The 15,520-nt window shown below is 46.3% G+C and overlaps 2 protein-coding genes across 2 annotated transcripts; one reads left to right on the top strand and one right to left on the bottom strand.

Annotated features, from left to right (window-relative positions):
• Positions 1-7,640: 7,640 nt before the first annotated feature.
• LOC108615659 (guanine nucleotide-binding protein subunit beta-like protein 1) lies at positions 7,641-9,123 on the top strand. Its single transcript, XM_018010317.2, has 3 exons — positions 7,641-7,896; positions 7,956-8,469; positions 8,533-9,123. The coding sequence occupies exons 1-3, from the start codon at positions 7,642-7,644 to the stop codon at positions 8,850-8,852; spliced, it is 1,089 nt and encodes a 362-aa protein (XP_017865806.2). The 5' UTR covers position 7,641; the 3' UTR covers positions 8,853-9,123.
• Positions 9,124-9,294: 171 nt separating this feature from the next.
• Positions 9,295-15,139, bottom strand: Bap170 (Brahma associated protein 170kD). Its single transcript, XM_018010293.2, has 4 exons — positions 14,671-15,139; positions 13,538-14,601; positions 10,527-13,462; positions 9,295-10,463 (listed from the first exon to the last, which is right to left on the bottom strand). The coding sequence occupies exons 1-4, from the start codon at positions 14,961-14,963 to the stop codon at positions 9,477-9,479; spliced, it is 5,280 nt and encodes a 1,759-aa protein (XP_017865782.1). The 5' UTR covers positions 14,964-15,139; the 3' UTR covers positions 9,295-9,476.
• Positions 15,140-15,520: the final 381 nt, after the last annotated feature.

Below are 15,520 nucleotides of genomic sequence, written 5' to 3' on the forward strand. Positions count from 1 at the left end.
GATCTGCCACGCCTCCTTCTGATGATATTATTCGAACTGCTAGAAAATGAATTGATTAAACCAATCATTACTATTTTAATCATTATTATTCTGAACATATCGATTGTCAATATCTAATTGCGTATCTAGTGAGATCTCCCACAGCAAGCAATAGCTAATGAGGACTCATTGGGTTAGTGTGAAAAGATCTAGTGACATGTGGAGCCCGACTTTCGCCGTCTTTATGGGCGGAACTCTATAAATATGTTACCAGTTTGTTAGTTTGAACTGTTTGTCTGTTTATAGAGTTAGTGTTAAGTTAAGTTAAAGTCCCTGAATTATTTACGTTGCATGCGAGCAGCTCCCAAATGCCAACTGGCAACTGGGTCAACATGTCCCGTTGCGATTGTCGCCACATTCTGTGGCACAATTGAACAGGTGAACAGATTACTGTGATTAATACACGCATTGCTACTTTTAGGTGTTTATCAGGTGTTTCTCAGGCCTCTGCTTCACGGTATTGTCTTGTAATTATATATATGCATACGCCGCCTGATAATATGATGCCACGCCCCGCATCGGGGACGCCTCTTTCGGCATGACAATTTGGTTGCAGGCGACTCGAAATTGATTTCGCTTTTGCGGCTGGTCAGCCAGGTATCGAGTCAGGTATCCAGCCAGGTATCCAGCCATCAGGCAGCAGACTGCAGGCAGCAAGCGGACAACCAGCTGCTGTCCGCTAAGTGGCATTTTAATTATATGAATACGAGTTCGAGTACTCACTCGCACTCGCACTCGCACTTGCATTCGCATTCGCATTCGCATTCATATTCGCATTCATGCTCGCAGTCACGCTGCCCAGTTAACGCCATTCATTAAATGGACTGGCCTGCATCATTTTAGCCACTTATCGACTCCGATAAGTGCATGGAAAACATTTAATGGACGTCCGAGTATATAGATACAAGCTGCTTGCAAATATTTAACCTCATGTCAAAATATGCGTATGCATTATGAATTTTTCTTTCTGGTGGTTTTATAAGACTTGATTTGTTCTATAACGTATATATGTATGTTCCTGATCAGTATCACATTGCCGTGTGTCTTGTGTAAGCCAATTGTTGTTGCTATGGCAAGTATTATATAAGGCATATATATGTATGATGTATATTGTTGATGTCAAAGGAAAAACTTAACAATCAGCTATTTAATGTACGAATTGTATTCAAAAAAAGTATAAATTGTTGGAAAATTCTATAAATTGAAGTAAATAAACAGATCTAGAAGCGCTCTTGACCTTCGTCTCGCATAAATGGAAACTGTTTCCTGGTTTTGTGGCTGATCAAATAGAGTGTGCTTACATTTAATGAACGTTTTTCAAAATGATGAATGGAATTATTTATTAGCGTAAGTGTAAAAATTGACTCGTATCTAAAGCAGTCTGACTGAAAATTTTTAAACGAAAGATCATATACCCTGGAATAATAGAATTAAAAATGTAATTATCTTAATTGTATATGGCTTATACATATAACAGACACATATATCGCTTTGACATAGTCTCAGATATGAAAGATTCAAATGCTATATACACAGTATTTCTTTAGATACCTACTGTAGTGTATGTTCTAGTAAATATCAGACTCGGCCTGCATCCCTATTCGTGTTGAGTTTAATCAAAAACCGGACATGTATGTATGTAAGCAAGTAAACTACAAGCAATTTGCTTTCGCAGCCCATGCAAAATTAATACATTAACACTTGCCGGGCGCGACACATGATATGGCAGAGAGACAGGGGGAGGAGTGGACAATCTAGTGACACCCGAGGGTAGCTTCGACTGCCTGAAGAAGATATTAACTTAATAATTGATAATTGAAAGTAGTGCGTAGGCAAGCAAACAGCCACAGCAGCAACTGCACCAACGGCGACTGCAACAACAACAACAAGAGCTGCAGATCTGCCAACAGATTGCCCAGGAGGAGACCAGAAGCAAATGTTTACCGTCGAGGACGGTCGCCAGTCGAAAATGATTACATTGCTCGGGGGCATGCCTCTTGATGCGCTGCTGTGGCTCTTGTTGCTGCTGTTGCCGAAACATGCAACATGCTACATGCAACATGCATGAACTGTGCGCACTTGCAAATGAGCTGCATTTTGAGACATTAAAGGGCACTTAGCATAATTATTTACAGCTTTAATTTACGCAATTAAATTGGAATATTGTCGAGCCTTGAGTAAGGCTGCCTCATGCACAAGGAGAGTCATTGGCAAGAGGCCAAGCAATCAGTACTTCCAATGGCAAAGACCCAAACACAATCAAGCAAAGCAGAAGGTGGAACGCGTGACACGAGAAAGTCTGAAAAGTCGCGCGCAATATTAATTTACGTTAAAAATATCTATAGTTGACGACAGCCAAAATAATACGTTCCAGCTAACCTTTAGCTGGTGTAGCATTCGACGTATGGTTATCTAGCGTAAAGGAGCAGGATTTTCGATTATTATCGATGATGAACGCAAAAATATCGACGTCTTAACATCGATGTTGCCAGGGGATGATTATCATAGCATCGATGTTTTCTAATACTAACACGATTAAAGTTCTCAGTGAAATTCTGAGGGCGCATTCATTCACTGCTCACGTGCCATGCACGATCTTGATGTGCTGCCCTTTTCATTTCTTGATTTTATTGACTTTTTATTTTCAAAGCATGCCATAACATCGACATCCGTAAGCAAGAGGTAAGACGGACTAATGGCAATTACAACATGATCTACATGGCTGCGGAAGAGATCACCTCAAGTTGTCGTCCTGGCCATAGGGACGAACGCGCCTTCCGCCTCTGTCTAACGCTTTCGTTTATTTCCATTTTAAATTTATGCATTCAAAGTACGAATTTATTAGGAAAATACACATATATATGTAAATATGTATGTAAATAAAAGTTAATATTAATAAATAAGTTAATAATAATAAATATGTGAAAGAAAACAAATGAAGTGCTCAAGTCAACTTCTTGAATTCAGTTTGTTAATCAAATGATCTAAAACGAAGCAGTCGCCAGCTATGACTGCCTTTAATAATACATATGTACATACATATATAAATATGTATGATGTAGGTACATATGTACATGTGAGTGAATACATGCATGAGTAAAGGCCAATTCTTGAACAGCTTTTAATGTAGACATCGAAAAGTCGTGCGTGTCGATTAATCATCGCAGACAGCGTCTGGCGTGTTAGCTGATATCGTGTGTGCATCGTGTTTGGAGTCATGTGCCGTGTCGTGTCATGCAGTAATGGGCGAGGATGGGTGCCATCTCTAGCGCGAGCGCAATCAGGCGATACAATGTTATTGACACCTAGCGGACAAGGTTTCGATTTCAGGCCCAGGCCCGTGTGGTGTTATGATCCTTTTGTCCTGTGCGCCGACTGCCAGCATCAGGTACACTTGATTGGCACTTTGGCTGAGTGCGTCTGATTGGCACACAGCGCCACGCTCAGCTTCACACTCAGCTCTCCGCTCGAGTGGAAAGTGTCGCTGCGTAGGTGAGAGCAGATGTGCAGCACACGCACACACACACACACATACACAAATCGCACCCACAAGCTTTGTAGGTTTAAATGGTAATTCGTGTTGAGCTATTGTCTTCAATATGAAGCGCCATTTCATTAAGCCAAAAATCTTGAGTTATATCTATATACACACATATATATGCATATGTATCGCGTGCCTACTCTCTGAATAATTTTGATGCATAAATCAGCTTGAAAATCAAGTGACCATCATTTTATCATCTGCGGGTCTTGAATACGTTTCGTTTTCTTTATACCCTGTATTCGCTGAACATTTGAAAAAGAAGGTATGCTGATTTTGCGTAAGCAAATGTGACGCTCTGAAAACAAAACATATCCCATTAGCAAACTCCATTGGGCATTTTTGAGAAAGTCTATCATAAATCTATTCATTAATAATATTAAACCAATTTAAAGTAGGAAAAATAATCAATTTACCGTCATATTTTAGACAGCAGCTGCTTTAATGGTTATTTAATGATTGCGATAGACATATCTCGGCAGAGACTCCAGGATCTCCACATCTTTAAATTCAAAATATTTTATAATCGTGCGTCTGTCTTCCTGTCTGGGCGACTTACCGGATCAGCTCAACACTTCAGATTTGTATGTTAGATCCTGTCCAGCTCCATAGCTGCATGATATTTGGAATACGAATGGATCATAGTTTCTATTTCCATACTCCTTTTAAACTGCTTTAAACTCCTTTTTAACTGATCTTACGTAATTAGATATAGTCCATTACGTAGTATGTTCCGATCCGGCACTGAATCGCTGTTACCAATTCGATTTGGATTTCAGATATTCCGGTCTGTCCGCCACGGAAATTGATCAATTACCGAGCACTTTGGCGTGCCGACCAGTTTTTCCCGTCTAGTTTGGCCAACGTTCAATTTGCATATATAAAAATATAAAAACAAAGCGCAGCTCTAGTTTTCTGATTTCATTTGTTTTTTTTTTTTGTTTTTTTTTTTCGGGCACACTTTGCAGCTAGTGTGACTTTATGCGTGTGTGTGTTTTTTCTTTTTGTCGAATATTTTAATTTTCTTGGAGTTACAATCTACAATTTGGAGGCTTAATCTCGTCGCCGCATGAAAAATGGGCGAAACGCCTTTAGTGTCAATTTTATGTTATCGTTTGATTTATAATAATGCTGATAGACGTCTATGTTTTAATTGATTGCGCTGGAGGAGAAAGAGAGCATAACGTGTCTGCTGGCATTGTCTCTTCCTCTCTGTCTCTCAAAGTTTGGCAACTTCAAGTTTGGAAATTTTAAATATCGTTGAGTTTGTACTTTTCTAATGCATCTAAGCCTCGTTGTAGTAGAGCGAGCTAAACAAGTTTATCTTTAAATTTAACAATGTAATGACTTTATTGTTCACATAATATTGAATGATCTTGGGATCTCGAGATTTGACTAGAGCTTGAGGAGTTGTAGGGGAGAGCGGCGTCTAATACCATATTAGTATTCCATTAATATTAATATCTATTACTTTAGACTTTTAGAGATTTGATTAGTCTAGATATATATTAAGAAAAATCGGAAATTCGTTTGGACTGAAATTTTGTGATCAATCCAGAGGGTTTCTTTCTTTTCTCTCCTATATACCACATACGATTTGATAATATTGTTTCTCTTATTTATTTTTTATGGGACTTTAAGTTCATGCCAGGCTGCATTGTTGCGAGCAAATCAAAATTCCAACACCTTTTGCTTATATCGATGCCCACATGGTGCCTGGGAGCGTATTGAGCGTTATACATGCGTTCAATATGATTCATGGGCAATGCAAAACATAATGCCATAAAAACGCCAGATTCACAAAGAGGAAAACCCGAAGCTGCCAGGACAGAGACTCTGATGCGAAATGGGTCCATTAAGGTAGCGCATAAATAAGTTGGCAGCATGCGCTGGGGCCCATTTCATTGCCCTGGCTAATAATGACAGCCGTATAAAGTTATAGATAGCAATGCGGAGGGAGCCATTGTATGTCGCGTGATAACTTCATTTTCATAGCTCGGAACGGATGAGCGGATACCCAGTTGACCAGATGCCCAGATGCCCAGATACGCGGAACAGGCACAGCAGGATGTCTCCTCCCTCCTAATTCCTGAGAGTGGGCTGAGTTGGCGGCCTACACCAGAGGTCGACGCTGTCAGCATATATCAAACTAAGCCTGATTAACTATCGAGCATTGGTCATATATGGATTTTGAATATGCTTACGCAAATGTGTGCCAAAACAAAAACAAAAAAAAGAAGAACAAAAATTTTATTAAAATAATCTGGATAGAGGAATTGGAATTCCTTAGAAACCTGTAGCTGATGCTCCAATGCGATAGCGAAAATTTATGACTTCATTAAGGTAACAAGCTAATATGTTTTAAGCATCTCTCAACTGAAACCAAAACAGAAACAGAAACTGAAACTGGATTCTGTTTGGGTCAGGCGAATCGTTTAAGGAGTCGCCAGTTGCAGTTGTTGACCCATTTCAAATGGATTACCCACATAGCTACATGCATAAATAGTTTGGCCACTAAACGCCTCACCTCGACGCTGTGGCAAAAAGATTTATGGCACGTTTTCCTCCATTCAGCTCGGTCCCTCCCCCCGTCCGTACGTCTGTCCGACCCAATACAAGCCGCAGTCAAAGCAAATGAGTTCGCAGTGTGTTCTGGCGAGGCTTTAACTTTTTACGATCGGCTTTGCCGTTAAAGGAACTCTTAGCCACGTTCAGCCAGCCAAGGAATCGCTTCAGCACTTCGTGAAAGTTGTTAACTTGTTGCGCCCTAATAAAACTACAATTACATGTAAATATGAGCATCCAGTGAAGCTAATGGAATCTCACAGCCAGGAATGTCCAATCATCCAGCACTTAAAAGCAATTCGCCAAGGATTCATGGAACTCGTGCAGCTCACATGAATGCCAAATGTTCAGGCTCTAAGCAGCTGTCTAACTGATCTAACTGTGGGACCTAAGAATATATGTAGCCAATATATTTCACATGGAAGTCAAATCATTTTGGAAACAAACATAAAATAAAATTTTAAGAGAATATATTTAGTCTATATTTAGTATCTAAAAATTAATCATTTAAACTTATCGGTTTTCACCTCACTTCATAAAGCAGCGGAGTTGTAAAGCTTTAGGATTATAGTTTAGATATATGGAAATGCAAAATCAAATGGCTTCAAGCACAAATACAAATAAATGGAATCATAATTTCGGAGCATTAAAAATAGCTCGTTCCCCTTTTTGGCCGGCCCTAACACAGCGTATACTAAATCATTCCGACACAACAGGAGTCTCAAGCGCGCTCAGTTGTTGTTGTTGATAAAAAATATATATAAAATAAAAGTGAGAAAAAAAATTGGTATAGCAACTTAAAGCTGTCAACTTAGCGTTGATTAACGAGCTTATAGCATGTTTACTTTGCGATCTTTTTTGGGCACATAATTCTCAATGTATGTTTTTTACTTGTTTTTATTTTTAAGTTCGCATTAGGCTGTTACACACTGGCCAAGTACCACTGACAAGTCTTTTTACGATCGCGGCCTTAACGCCTAGGCCACAGACGCTGGACGCTGGTAAAGTCCGCAAAAGCCACACAGCTATGCCTTTCAATAACCGCTGGCTCTTTGCCGACATTTAGCGATTCTTATGATATTTTTCAGTTAAGTCTCACGATTTAACTTCACTTAAAGGCTGTGCTGTGAATTGATAAGAATTCGCTTGGGAAAAAATTATTTCTTGTTTCATCGCCTTCGTGAGCTTTTTCGAAACGTGGCAATGACGCGCCAACATAGCAGCGACCTCTAGCGGTTAAACTGTGTTACAAACAGAACAGCTGATTATGCTTATGGACTGTAAGTTTTTATGTGAATTTTCTTTACATACATACTTATCGAGAAACGGGTATCATATACACAGTTGTTCATTAAATTGGTTGAATAAATATGCCGTCTAAGTATTTGGGCGTTTAATTAAATAGATTATGGTATATTAATTTAGCATATTCATTTATTATGGTATATTAACTTATTAATGTTAGGCGGGCATCTTCAAATAACATGAATACGCATATGTATATCGTTATCGACTCGCCTCCACAACATACCACACAATCTTTTATTTATCTTATCGGCATTAAAACGCGACGCACTTTGGTTAAATTTCATAATTTCAATTCCCTTATTAAAATGGCTGTGTTACCACCTGACCCTGTGTTCAGTTTGCGTTCCCCGGAAATGGGCGCCGTGAACTCCTTATGCTTCCACGAAAGCGAACGCCTGCTGGCAGGCACTTTCAAAGGCAAAGTATTTCTCTGGGATCTACAGGTGAGCGACAACAAAACAGTGCAATGACAAAAATAACGAATTACATGACAAATGCCTAGACAAATCGTTCAGCACTGAACTTCGAGGTGGGCACCGAGCCAATTACGAGTCTGCATCATACCAAAGAGCACCTGATAACACAAGAGAAGGGCGGCACGATTACTACGTTCTCCATCAGCAACAGCAGCTACGTCAAGGAGCGCAGCATACCGGGCAATCATTTGGGCTATTGTCGCACAGCGCTGCACATAAATGCCAACAACACCAATGAACAGTTACTATTCTATCCGTGCGAGGAGGCGGCCATTGGAGTGCTGCACGTAACGGATCCGGCGGCGCCAACACAAATGCTCGTAGCGGATGATCCGCAATTGCCCAAGCTGGGCTGCGTCACCTGCTTCAAGCCCTTCGAGTGCGCGTCACAATTGTTTCTGCTCGCCGGATACGAGTCTGGGCACTTTCTCACCTGGGATCTGAGCAGCGGCGTCATGATCGATGTCACTGAACTCGCGCCGGAGGCTCTAACTGTCGATTATGATCACATCACAAATCGAGGCATAGTTGGAAGCGCTTGTAAGCAAGCAATGTGACATATTATTAAGGCACTTGAAATAATATCAAATTCCCTTACCACAGCCGATAAATTGACAACATTTAGCTATCAGAGGCAATCCATGCAGCTACAGCGCGGATCCGAGCTGTGCATCAAGAATCCTGGCGTTAATTGCGTACGCATTCGCTCCGATCAAAAGGTCTTCTCTAGCGCCGGTTGGGACGGACGCATACGCATCTTTTCGTGGAAGAGCCTGCGACCGTTAGCCGTGCTGACGCAGCACAAGCAAGGCGGCGTCATGGACCTCGCCTACTCCCCGCAGCCGGTGTCCATGTGGAATGCACCCATCATGGCCGCCGCCGGCAGGGACGCGCAAATCTCACTCTGGGACTTGTATAACTAGATCTTCACACTAATCTGTCCTAGCGTGTTAACTGCTACAATTTCAACTCTTTCTGCCAAGCAACTGTTCCTTGGCAGCGACTGACAATTCCTGGACAACACTATAAATGAGTTATTATTTAAATAATTATATACTTTATTATCTATAGAATTGTAATATTATATTTTTAGGGCTTTGAGACTCCCAATGAATTCATCCCTAGACTCGATTCACATGAGATTTATATTATTTGAATTTGAAGAAAAAATAAATTATTTAATTAGCAAAATAACTCTTTCAGTTTCAAAATACATATTATACTAACAACATAATTCTATACTTGCGAAGCCATACATCATTTAACTTAAGATATTTTCAATTCGCATTGTCATTTCATGGAAAGGATGTATACTTACTCAACATCTCGAATATGAGTTATCGCAAGGGCCAATACAGAGTAGACTTTTCATTATCTCATTTAATTTGTTCACATTTAATAGTGTCGTTAGTTAGTAGAAATGTTTGATTAAAAAAATGTTCTTTAGCAGCCCAGCGAGAGGTGTAGAAAAATACATTTATGTGTATGCATATACAATATATATATTATATATATAGACAGTTAGTTAGGAGAACGAGGAGGAGGAGCTACTGGCTCAGCTCGTGTAGTATGTGGGATAGAACGCCACTAGCCTCCACATTACTGAAGGCCACATTGGCCAGATGGGGCTCGTAGCGCTTCAGGCTCCGCTTGGCCGTCAATGAGTAATTGACCAGATTCCGCAAGATCAGCGCAGCCGTAAGCCGTATGCTCTTCGTGACTGGACCCTCGTTCTCGTCCATCAGTTCCTTCGAGTTGAGAAAGTCAGCCGAGTGCCGCTTGATCGCCTGCAGAGCAGAGGTTCCCACAGCAGTGGCTGCAGTAGCTGGAGCGCCCGCTGACGCCGCTGCCGGCGCGTTGGCACTGCCCACATTGCGTACTATGGTGACCGTTGGCTGGGCGGGCGACACATTGTGGATGCCCGTGGCCAGGCGTCGCTGCACACTTGCTCGCAAGTCGTCCAGCGCCAAGTGTCGATCGACGAGGTGCGTCATCAGCGAGTAGCGCTTGCGCGCTATGTTGTCGCACAGACTGGGGCCACTGCCCCACTGGCAATAGATCTCGGCGCCCGGGTCCAAGTGGTCTGGACAGTGCACGTTGCAGACGTGATGCTGCAGCTCGTTGAGCGATTTGAACTTGCGACGCGGACAGTTGCGCCAATCGCAAATGAACAGCCAATTCACATCCACGGGCACAGCGCTCACAGCACTCACAGCACTCACAGCTGGAGCGGCTGAGGGATTAGCATGGGTCACAGCACTCGTGGTCGCTGCAGTTGCTGTGGCAACAACTGTTCCCGCTGCTACTGATGGCATCTGACTGGCAACTGTTGCAGCCGTGACTGCTGGTTGCTCCGCTGGCTTCGACTCAACTATTAATGTCGGCTTCTCCAGCTGCGCCTGCTGAGTGGGCTTCAGCACTGGCATTTGCAACGGATGCTGCTGTGCAGGAGCTGCCGCTGGCGTGGGCGGCGGCATTGGCTTCTTGGCAATGGGTATTGCCTGAGCCGGCTTCGCCTTGGCCGCATCCGTAAGCTGCAGCGGGAATATATTTTATTAGCACTGCACATTGTCAATCAGGGTCAATCTCAATCTTACCGCCATGGGCATCGTTATCTTCTGCTGTATGATGGAGGGATGATGCTGCTGCTGCTGCTCCAGCACATTGCGTATGTGCTGCTGTTGCTGCTGCAGTGTAGCGCCCACGACTGAGGTGCCCCCCACCGGTGGTTGGGTGGTTATGATTGTCTGCGAGTTGAGCTGGCTCTGCTGCAGTGGGGCAGCCGTCACGGGCGTCTGGGTGATGAGTGTCGTTTCCTTGATGCCACCCAAGAGCAGCTGTCGCTTCTCCGCGCCGGCTGCGGGACTCGAGATGATGTGCTGCTGTATGATGGACTGATGCTGCTGCAGCTGAGGTATCGGTGCCGCCTTGCTGGCCACTATGCCGGTCCTATGAAGCTGCGCGGCCTGCGCCGGCTGCGGCTGATGCAGCTTTATGGTGGCAGGAATCTGATTCAGCTGTGAGAGCAGCGAGGGCGACATCTGGCCCGCTCCCAATGCAGCGGACACTGCACGCTGCGGATTTATAAAGATTTGCTGCTGCTGCTGCTGTTGTTGCTGCTGGACCTGGACAGCAGGACGCACTGCCGCCGCTGGCGCCGTGGTGGTCGTCACCAGCACCTGCTGCCCCTGCGCTGTCGTCATGATGACCTTCTGTGTGCCGGGCGCATTGCTAGCACTCACGCCCGGCGGTTGCTGCAAAATGATGATCGTCTTCGTCTGCTGCTGCGGCGTCTGCGTAACCAGGAGAGTGGGCGCGCCGGGTGCACTGGGCGAGGGTGCCACCGGCGCCGACTGCTGGGCCACCAAATAGGTCTGACCCTGCTGATTGGTGGCCAGAACGTACTGCGTCTGCGTCTGCTGCTGCTGCTGCTCCGTCTTCTGCTGCAGTATGACCGGTACCGTTTGCAAGCCCTGGTCCGTCTTGATGGTTGCTGTCGTAGCCAACTTCAGCTGCGGCGGCGGCGCCGGCGCGTTGCCAGCGGGAAAGATGAGCTGCCGCTGGGTCGGGTGCACCTTAGAGATTAGCTGCAACTGTTGCTGTTGCTGCTGCTGCTGTTGTTGTTGTACTTGTTGTTGTGGCGCGGACTGTTGCTCTTGACTGGAAGCAGCCAGAGGCGGCACATCATCCAGATCCTCATCCTCCAGTATAGAGGCAGCCAAGTCCGCATAGAGATTAGCCGCATTCTTGGAGGGCGTCACCTGTGGGTCATCCTTCCCAGCGGGCGCGTTGCTGCCATCCAAGGCCAGCCGTTTGTTCTGCTCCTCATCGATGGTGAGCTTCCGCTTGGACTGTATAATTACTGTGCGTCCTTGCGCGTCCTTTGTCAGCACGTTGGAGCCACTGAGAGGGGCAAGAGGAGGGGGCGCCGAATCCGTCATTGGCTTCTTCTCCATGGGCAACTGCGGATGCAACGGCTTTATGGTGGTTTGGCCCACCTTCACGGGGGTGTGCTGCATCAGCGGATTATTGACGAATGCGCTGATTGCCGTGGAGGTCACTTTGATGGGCTGCCCGGCCGGCGAGCCAGTTGAGGACGCGGTGGTGGCCACCAGAGCGGGCGGCTGCGCCTGCGCCTTTTGCTTCAGCTGTCGCTCGTTGACTTTGTTCGCCAGCAGACTCTTAATCACCGAGGAGCTGGGTGTGGGCGAGGCAACGGCATCCTCGCCCGACTCGCCGCTTGATGGGTCTGACTTGGGCGCCACAGTTGCGTCCTTCTTCGCAGCTATGGCGACAGGTATTGGTGTAACTTTCTGCTGCTGCTGTTGTTGCGGATGCTGCTGTTGCTGCTGGTGCTGCTGGTGCTGCATGGGCAAGGGCTGTGCACGCATCCTTATGCCAACATAGTGCGTGCCGGGGAGTTCCGTTCCATCCATCTGTCGCACAATGGCGGGTCCGACGGTTGCATTGAAGATGAGGCGCACGAGACGCGGAAACTGCACCCGGTTGACCACCGAATGCTTGCCCGCCTTCTGACAGTGCGACAGGTAAATGGTGTACAGCTCCTGTTGCTCCACGCGATAATCGTGCCCGTTGCCGGCCCGCTCGTAAGTGGCGCCTAGCCAGGTCAGCGCATAGGTCTCGTCTTCGTGGGTAAAGCTCTGCGGCGCAGATGGCGCAGCGGGCACCGCTATTGTAGTGGCTGCAGTGGGCACTGGCGCAGGTGGAGCCGGTGCTTGTAGGGTGGGTGGTGGCGGAAGCTGCACCTGAGGCAGACTGGGCACTGGCAGCTGCACTTGAGGCAGGCTGGGCATGGGCAGGGGCATAGGCGCAGGTATGGCAACAGGAGCAGCTACAGTTGCAGGAGCAGGAGCAGGAGAAGGAGCTGACGCTGGCGCAGGCGCTGCCACAGGCAGCGAAACTGTCTCAGGCGGTGGGGGCAGCACCTGCACCTGTGTGGGTGCCGGCGGAGGCAGCGATGGAATCGCCGCTGGCGGCTGCGGTTGCGGTTGCGGCTGCTTAACCGCCATCAGCGGCGTCATCTGAGTGCTGGGCATGTTTTGCGTCATTGTGGACAATATGTTGCCCGGCACCACCTCAACCACCCGCATCAATATGCAGCCCGCAGCGCCGTACGACTGCGCCTCTACAGTTAGCAGAGCTACCAACTGATCCAGCAGCCCACGCACCTGCATTAGCATGGAGCATGGACGTGCGCCCAACGTGCTCAGCGCGTAAATCGCCTCCAGGGTGAAGATGAGCAGCATCACATCCGTCAGCGACAGCAATAGCATCACACGCTGGTAAAAGTCCAGGCCGAGACAACGATTTATGTGTTGTGCATTGCCCTCGCGTCCGCACAGCTTGTAGAGGATCTCCAGACAGCTGATTATCACGGCACGGTCATTCGACTCGACGCCCTCGCACAGCGTGGCCAGCAAATTCCTCGACAACTCGTCTGTGGCGGGATCGAGTAACTCGAACTGCTGCGCCAGATTCCCAGCCGTCTCCAAGGCCTGAATGTGGATGTTGCCTGAAAGAGACACGCAGAGGATGGGGTAGAGCATGGCTATTAGATGGCGACTACGTGTCTATCTTATACACTTACTCCACCGCACATTGGCGCCCATGACCAGATATCTCCAGAGCGTGCGATTGGACGCAAGCAGCGTGACGTTCTCCTGATGGAAGCTCAAGCTCCTTAACAGTTGCACAATTTGTAGCACGCGCTGGCCAATGCGTTCGTCTGTGCCGTGGCTGCGGCGCAGATTTAGAAAGTCCAGCTCGAAGTCGAGCTCATCGGACTGGAACAGAGAGTCGTCGAAGGGATCGCTGTCCTTGCTGATTAGACCGTTGTCCCGCCAGGCCTGCTCATCCGTATAGAGGTCCAGTATTTGAGGCTTGTCGTACAGCAAATCCCGCCAGAAGTTAAGCTTAGAATGCTTCCGCACCAGCGTACCCCTATTGTTGTGGCCGTGCTGGAAGAGCTGACGCATACTGTAGTCCGCATACACACCCAGGTGAGCGAGCAGGACGTCCAGAAGCTTGGGGCACTCGGTCAGCTGCAGAGTGGAACGCGGCTCGTTGGCCATCAAAGTGCACACGTTGATGGCAAAGTCCTGCTCGTTGGGCAGCGGCGATATAAGCGACAGCAGCAGCTTCTCGTAGCTGCTGTGCTTATGCAGCTGTGTGGACATTTTGTACTGGCGACGGCGATCCGCATTCACCATGTGCTGACGCTGGTTGTACGCCATGGGCACGGCCGTCAGCGTGGAGTGGCCCATGCCAAAGATGCTTCCCAGGCCACCGCCTGTCAAGCTGCCGCCTGCACCTCCAATGGCCCCGCCGGCCAAGTTGCGAGAGCGCACTCGACTGGCGCTGGTGCCCAGTTCCACACACTCGATGGCCGCCTCCAAAGCTTCCAACTTGTCCGGATCCTCGCCCAGAAAGTTGAGGCGCTCGTATTTGTCCAGATAGCGACGATAGATATGCTTGATGCCAGCGGTGCCGTTCACGCAACGCTCTCGCAGCGTATCCAGCGCGCTGTACACCTCGTCCCATTCGTCGCGCATGTTGACCTTATTGAAGCCACCGCGTTCCGTGACCTCCTGATATAGTCGATACAAATCCACATGTTGGCCACTAATCTTGGCCGCCTGCGTCAGTGGGGTGCTGTGGGAAATCAGAAATCAGTAAATGAGTAGCTAAAATCTAGCACTAACATGCCAGACAGTCTCTTACCCGCGCCGCTCATGAAACTGATACAAATCACGCCAGAATTCATCCGGAGCACTCAGCTGCTGCTCTTCAGCTCCAGGTGCTTCTCCAGCTTGTGACTTTTCGGACGTTCCAAAAATTAATTGCTGTTGTGCTTGTAGCTGTTGTTGCTGTATATTTCTCGCGCGCAAAGGGGTTCCCGCAGCGCCAAGTTTTGCCGGCGTCGACTCATTTTGCTGCGTGTTGTTGTTGGCAGCAGCAGGCGATGCTGCTGGCAGAGACTGAAGCAGCACGCGTACGCTGTCAATGGACGTCATACTTTGGGTGTTTATATCGAAAGGCAACACGAGTCGTACATTCTATAAACTAATACTGAGCGCACTCTCACTTATATTAGTTACAAAACTATAAAAACTCAACAATAAATACAACTAGAACGCGAAGACGACGCGCTTTTAGATGCAGGGTTGCAATTAGAATCTAACAAATGCTGTGTGGAAACGAAACGATATATCGTGCCACACTCCAGTCAAATGGCTATCGAACAGCTAATCGATATATTGTTCAACTCCACTTATTGGCGGAAGAGTATACAATTTTTTAAAAATATCATTATTTCATAAATGTGTTAGTATTCAATTTGATGACCTGAATACTTAAATATTACTTATATATTATTGTGTTAGCTAAACAAAATAATAATTATTATTATTACTATTAAAGAAAACGTATCGACATATCAATATATCGAACAATTATATAAATTGTAATCTTATTTTTTATTCTTTCGTGAGCGAAGCTAATTTAATTAGAATTAACTAGTGGAATTCAAAGTACTCACACGTTTTTCTTTATTATTATTATTTTTTTTTTC

This window comes from Drosophila arizonae, chromosome 5 (assembly GCF_054131065.1).
Source record: "Drosophila arizonae isolate 15081-1271.41 chromosome 5, UAZ_ARI_1.0, whole genome shotgun sequence".
NCBI lineage: Eukaryota > Metazoa > Arthropoda > Insecta > Diptera > Drosophilidae > Drosophila > Drosophila arizonae.